This window comes from Orycteropus afer, unplaced genomic scaffold (genome assembly GCF_000298275.1).
Source record: "Orycteropus afer afer isolate SDZICR_OR568_19922 unplaced genomic scaffold, OryAfe1.0 scaffold00151, whole genome shotgun sequence".
In the NCBI taxonomy this organism is placed as follows: Eukaryota; Metazoa; Chordata; class Mammalia; order Tubulidentata; family Orycteropodidae; genus Orycteropus; species Orycteropus afer.
The window spans coordinates 7393710-7400122 of record NW_006921738.1 but is presented as its reverse complement, the minus strand read 5'-3'; the positions used below and the strand labels follow the sequence as shown (position 1 = coordinate 7400122).

General features: G+C 44.3%; 1 protein-coding gene across 1 annotated transcript in view; it reads left to right on the top strand.

Annotated features, from left to right (window-relative positions):
• The first annotated feature begins 518 nt into the window (after positions 1–518).
• TMCC3 (transmembrane and coiled-coil domain family 3) overlaps positions 519–6413 on the top strand; it is a 107318-nt gene continuing 101423 nt past the window's right edge. Inside the window, exon 1 of the mRNA XM_007946136.1 lies at positions 519–596. Within this exon, the coding sequence (XP_007944327.1) occupies positions 519–596 (78 nt within the window). The remainder of the gene's footprint in view (positions 597–6413) is intronic.

Below are 6413 nucleotides of genomic sequence, written 5' to 3'. Positions count from 1 at the left end.
TGTGTGGGTTCTTTTAAATCTCTGGTCCCTAGCCCTGGGCCTGACACATGGTAGATGCTCAATAAGTTCATGTTGAATAAAAACTAACATAAAAGGAGGCATTTAAGGCGAGTTTCAACATTTTGCCATAAAAGCTATTTTTTTATTATAAATATATAAATAAGTCGATAAATACTGTACATGTCCCTCATCTTTTAAAGAAAAAGTGGGTAGGGTAGGAGGTAGAGGAATTAAGTTTCAGCAAGAGAGGGAGGCAGACAAATTGCACCTGGAGAAGGGTCTTGGCAAGGGGGAGGCGGGAAGAGAGGAAGGGGGCGGAGACTCTCGCATTCCTGCTCCTCCTTCTCCACCACCGGGTGGCGGCGGCGGCGGCGCAGGGTGGCTGTGCGGGTGCGGGCAACAGCTGCAGCAGCCCGCACCTCCCCTCGGCCGCGGCTCCAGGGGTGAGTCCGAGCACGACAAGCAGCTCGCGGCGCAGCGTACCCGAGAGACGGGAAAGTTCAAGCCCGAGCGCCGAGATGCCGGGTAGTGACACGGCGCTCACCGTGGACCGGACCTACTCGGACCCGGGCCGGCACCATCGCTGCAAGAGCCGGGTGAGAGCCGTGGGGAGTCTGGCGGTGGGCGCGCGCCGAGGTCCGCGGGGGTAAGGCCGGGGAGTGTTTGGCTCCCGCGTTTACTCTCGACCCCCGCGTTTTCCTGCCTGCCTCTCGGTTTCTCGCTTCCGCACTCTGTCAGAGCTAGCAGGGTTGAGAAGGGAACGTCGGAACCCGGCTTGCGGCCCCGAGACCTCAGGTCTGCCGCCGGGATGGAGGACAGAGTAAAACCCGAACTACCCCTCCTGACTCTGTCCCCGAGCGCCTGTCGGACAGGTCTCCCCGACAGCCTGTGCCTTGCGCCGCGCTCCATCGGCCTCTCCGCCAGGGAGCGCCCGCCGCGCGGCGCCTGGACGTGTGGGAATCCCGCCAAGCGCGGCCCTGCTTTCCAGGCCTGGGTGAGACGCCTCCCGCGCCCCCCACCCCCTTCTAATCTCCCAGGCAGCTGCCGAGTCCCCCCAGCCCTCGGAGCTTCAGGCTCGAGACACAGGGCCGGAGCGCGGAGAGGCGTGGGGCGCGGCTGGGCGGGCTTCTCCATCTCCCGTGGCGGCTGCTCCCGGCTCTGCCCAAATGAAAAGTCAGCCTTCGCGCTGCCTTTCCAGAGTTTCTAGCCGTGCAAAGCAGGCGCCCTCTTCATTGTTTGCAGCGTAATTTGCTGTTGCTGATTTTGGCTGTGGGCGAAAATAGCTCTTCTTAGCAGGCAGCAGAGACGAGCCATCCAGTGCTTCTATATAACGACGGAGGCCGCAAACTGAGCGCTTTTCTCTCCCGGGAGAAGCAGCCTCCACCCTTCTCGGAGGCTACCTTTGCCCTCCGGGTAATAATGCCCTCCCGGTTTAATCGTCAAAGCTCGACGGAGAGACTGGAAACTCAGTGCCCCTCCTGAGTGATTGAAGTGCCGTGTGAAACAGCAACTCCTCCACTCCGGCATCTCTTCTAGCAGGAGATACCTGAAGTTTTCTTTGCCCCACAAAGCTCTATCTTGACCAGTCTTAGCATTTGTGTGCCAGCATCCCTGTATAAAGTCTACGGAGGTAGAGAGGTGCACAGTCTGGCTTGCCGCCTCTAAGATCTAGAGTCCAGTCAGACGGAAATAGTAGCAGTGGTGTCAGAAATGTGGGGCGGACTCTTGTGCGGGATTTGGGTATTCAGTAACAATTTGAAGAGTAAAATAAAGTAACTAGTTCCTGGTATGTTTGCTCTTTGTCTTTTTAGCATCTGTTAATCAATTTAATAGAATAATTTTAAAATTTTATAGATTAATTGTATTTGGTGGAATACCTCCAGAATCCACACTACTCTTCCCCCTGTAAAACATGTCATTTTTTGCAGTTTTTAAAAAGTACAATTACAGAACATTGATAAAGAATCTGAGGTTACTTACAGTTAGAAGTTTCTAGAAGGATGACTAGTAGTTAACACAGAGTTAACTGAATACAAGATGAAGACCTTTTTCTAATGCATTTGTAATTGTAATTGTGTGGGGGGGGGTTGTAATATTGAAGTCAGCAGAAGAATTTCAGACTTGAAAAAGTGTGGAAGTGTGAATTCCCTCCTCACAACTTTGATGATCTTTCTGTAAATAACAGGGTTAGAAATCCTTGATGGCTCACTGAGAGTTCCTTTAAGCGGTCTGCCAGATCATGAAAGTTTCCAACACTCACTCACTCTTCATAACCTGTAAAATGGTGGTGATAAAGTTTGTACCTTGAATCTTGAATGCTTAGGTGGAAAGTGAGAAAGCAAACTTGTAACTTAAGTTCATGCTTAGTTTGTCTCTGCCATTGTCCCATTTCCACATCAGTCTGTCTTGTTGAAGTACCACGACCGTATGTGAAAGGGGTTTCTTTATTTTCATTAAAATTCTGATGGCTGACACCTGTACCACATGGATTATTAGTATGGAGATACCTCATTTTTAAATAGTCTGTGTATTAAAACTGAGTTGGACATGTATTTGCTGATTATTCTCTATTAGCTTATTGGGCTAATGAAATCTAGTTAGGAAACTAGCTCAGACTGAGGAAAGCTAGAATTTAATAGAATGTGATCATAAGTTCCACGGGACTGTTCTTAGACTTGTTGAGATCCCATTTTAGAATTATTGGCTGCCTGTGTTTAGGAATTTTATCATTGAGCCAGTGAGGAATAGGGAGAACAAGTGACAATTTTATAAACTCATGAGAACTTTTCTTACCTAAACTCTTAAGTAGTAAGAGGAAATCACAATTATCAGACTATCCGGTGGGCTGATATAATTTTGAATCTGTTCTGAAGGCTGCATGTAAGCATATTGTAATGAAGGGAAAGCAATAACAATCGATAATTTCTCTGTACAGGAAGTATACTTTCCATTAGTTGATTATAGCTGCTGTTTTGTGGAACTCCCTTAAATGTAGCTCATCTAGACTTCATTTCTGAACGGACTGAAATACACTGAACTGTATTGGGATTAATTCTTTGGTGTCACTCATTCTCTTTTTGGAAATAAACTATCACTAGTGTAAGATTTTAAACAAATGTTTTTGTGGAATCATGCAGTGTATTAGCTCCCCTGAAAATGCTAATGACAGCTGGAAGTTTATAGGAAGAGTTGATCACTCTTTAGGGATATGCAGGAAGGACCTTAAACTCTCAGATTGTATTCTTGGTTACTACATGGTCATGGTCATTTTCTGAGTTCAAAATTGATGCTTTGTTGAGATAACAGGGAAAATACACCTTTCTCTTCTTGGGCTTGCTTAATTCTTCTTTTTGAGACTGGAATAATAATGAGGCAGTGTACTATTTTAATTTTGCAGAATTCTATTTTTACAGCCAGGTGGACTAACCTAGATTCTGTGCAACCTCCCTTCTCCCCCACCCCCCAAATGTAGCTAATGAATTCCAGCACTGTTTCTAAGCTGACAAAGCAGGATCATTCACATTTTTTAAACTAAATCTTGTAAAACTCAGAAATAGTGCATGTTAACGTGATGCTCATAATATCTCTCTACTTTAGAAGAAGGAGTGTACATAATTAGAATCCTGCTTTTTTTTCCCTTGCCCTAGATAGTTAAAGCCTATCATCTTTTAAAGAATGCAGGCAGTCTGCTGTCTATACCGTTGCTGGTTTTCATTAATCAGTCTTGTGTGAATCAATTTTTTGTTAGTCGATGCTAATTTTAAATGTTCTGAAATGCCATCCTGGGCCAGTTGGGTGGAGAGGTGAACAGCTAGGGCTCTGGGGGTTAGACTGACCTGGATCAAATCCTGGCTCTTCACACTTCCCAACTAGGGCAATGTCCTAACCTTGTTGAGTTTCCCATCTATAAAAGAGATAATAGTAGTCTATATTTCTGAGAGTGATTGTGCATCTTAAATAAGAGAACATTTTTTTAAAAAAACAGCAACAACAAAAACCATGGTGTGTGTACCATTAGCTGTTTTCACCCACATATAAGGTGGGTACCATTAGCTATTTTTACCCACGTACAAGAAGCTCTGATGGTATACCGGATCCGGTATAAGACATTTGGCTGCTAACCAGAAGGTCAGCAGTTCAAACCCATCAGCCACTCCAGGGAAGGAAGATGAGACAGTCTACTTCCGTAAAGATTTACAGCCTTGGAAACCCAGTGGGGGTCACTGTGAGTCAAAATTGACTCAATGGCAATGGGTTTGTTTTTTTGTTTGTTTGTTTGTTTTATAAGGTGAACAACTTTTTAATTCTTCTGTTAGTAGCAACAATAATTAGCACTGCAAATCATCTTGAGTGCCTTTCCTGCTCCCCATTGAGAGCAATTCCATTGAGTCTTTCTTTGGTTTTTCTCTGGAATTGGTTCATTCCTCTTGTGAGAAGGTTGATGGGTGATTGGTTCAGTCATCTCCCACCGTAGCTTAGCTGCTTATGGTCTTACTGGTGATAACTGCTGCTCTAGCTTCTTAATTACTGTGTGATTTCACCTAACTTCTATCCCGTCCAGCCTCCAAGAACCAGATCATTCTGCCTGGAGAACCACTGTCGTTAGACTGCTTCTTAGCAGTGTGACTTTGCGCTGATAATCATTCTAAGCCTGTTTCCTCTTCTATATCATAGGGGTGTTGTGAGGAATAAATACAGTCATGTCTATAAAATGCTTAACACAGTGCCAGGCACAAAGTAAGAACTCAATAAATGGCAGCTATCTGTTATTACTGTGTATAAGAAGGTTCACAAGCTTGAAAATGGAAGGACTGCCACTTTTGTGACATGTGTAGGGCATTTTCTAGTATTTCTAGCATATTACCTAGCTCCATCATATGTTCCTCATCACACTGTTTATATGTCTGTTATAAATATTGGTGTTTGCACTTTGAGGGCGAGATGCTTCACTCATTCAACAAATACTTACTGCGCATCTTTTATGCGCCAGCTGCTATTCTAGGCTTCAGAAATACAATGGTGAATGAAACATAAACAGAGCGCTCTTTCTAGAAGCTTAATATCTGGTGAGTGTATCTCATTTATGCTTGTAATCAGGCAGTATCCTTCTCTTTTCAGAAAGAAATAATGATAATAAGTAAACCAAAGTCTCTGACACATGAAATAAATCTGTAATGCCACCTGTAATCATTGTTAAGTGTTCCATGTTTGGAAATAGATTCCAAATTGCATAATGAATAATGACCAAGGCATTCAAGGAGGTGATGTGGTAGCCCTTTTTCACAGTGGAACTGGTTAGGCAGTGATGTAATAAATTAATGATTGCATCGTTACTCCCAAAGCAGGAGCTGGGGTGAGTAGAAACAGACTTCCACGGTGCCGTACCCTGACCAGTGAAACAATAAATGGAGTGCTTTCAGAGTATTCGTTCAATCCGGTGATTTTGTTCTAAAGATTTAGTTAAAGGGACTGTGAATAACGGCGTGTCTGAATCCAGACTTGACTTAAATTCAGGGTGGATAGGTTGATGTGGTGTGTGTTTTGAGCTCTGCTTTGCTGCAGGCCCACCAGTTCTCCCTTTAGAGGAGAACAACTTGCCAGCCACCACCAGCACAGCCGCTTGTCACATCTGCTGCCACCAAGTTGGATTTCAGGATGTGTTTTGTGTCAAACTCACTGCCTGAAATTTCTAGGGCTGCTCTTTAGGTCAGAAATGAATCTGCTCCCACTTGATGGAAATTGCCAACATCTTAACTTAGGAAAGGCTGCAGCTCTCAGCCCCACTGTTTCTTAATTGTGTTTTTATGTTTTGAGTGGTTGGTGAGAAGAGAAGGAAGAGAACCATGAATCATTACACTGTGAATCAGAATGAGGACTTTTCACTCCTTAGAAAAGGAACATCAGAGTATATGACCTGTGCATAATCCATCGACTTAGAGGGGATGCTGCTTGAAGGAGAACACAGTATATTTGTTAATTTTTCTGTAAAGAAGCAGAAAGAACACAAATGAAAGACGAGTGCAGTAACAGTGATAACAGCCAACAGTACGGGTTCTTTACTATACATAAGGCACAAAATTAAGCACTTCAAATGCACTATCTTAATCCTCACAGTATCCTATTTATAGTTCCATTTACAAATGCAGCTGAGGCCAACAGGTTAATTTATTCAGGGTCTTCTGGCTGTCAGGAAATAAATGGTAAGAGCTGGGATTTTAACCCATATCTCCTCAGTAGACCTCTGTAACTGGCCTGTTTGTCCACACATTCTTTTCTCATGGCCAACATGATCAATGACCTGGTGATCTTCCTGTGACGTCCCTCATAATAGAAAATCACTCCTTCTGTGTCTTTCCTCTCAGTGCATCACATTATGGGGGCGTGAAGTGGAATGGGTAAGAGTGCCAGTTCTG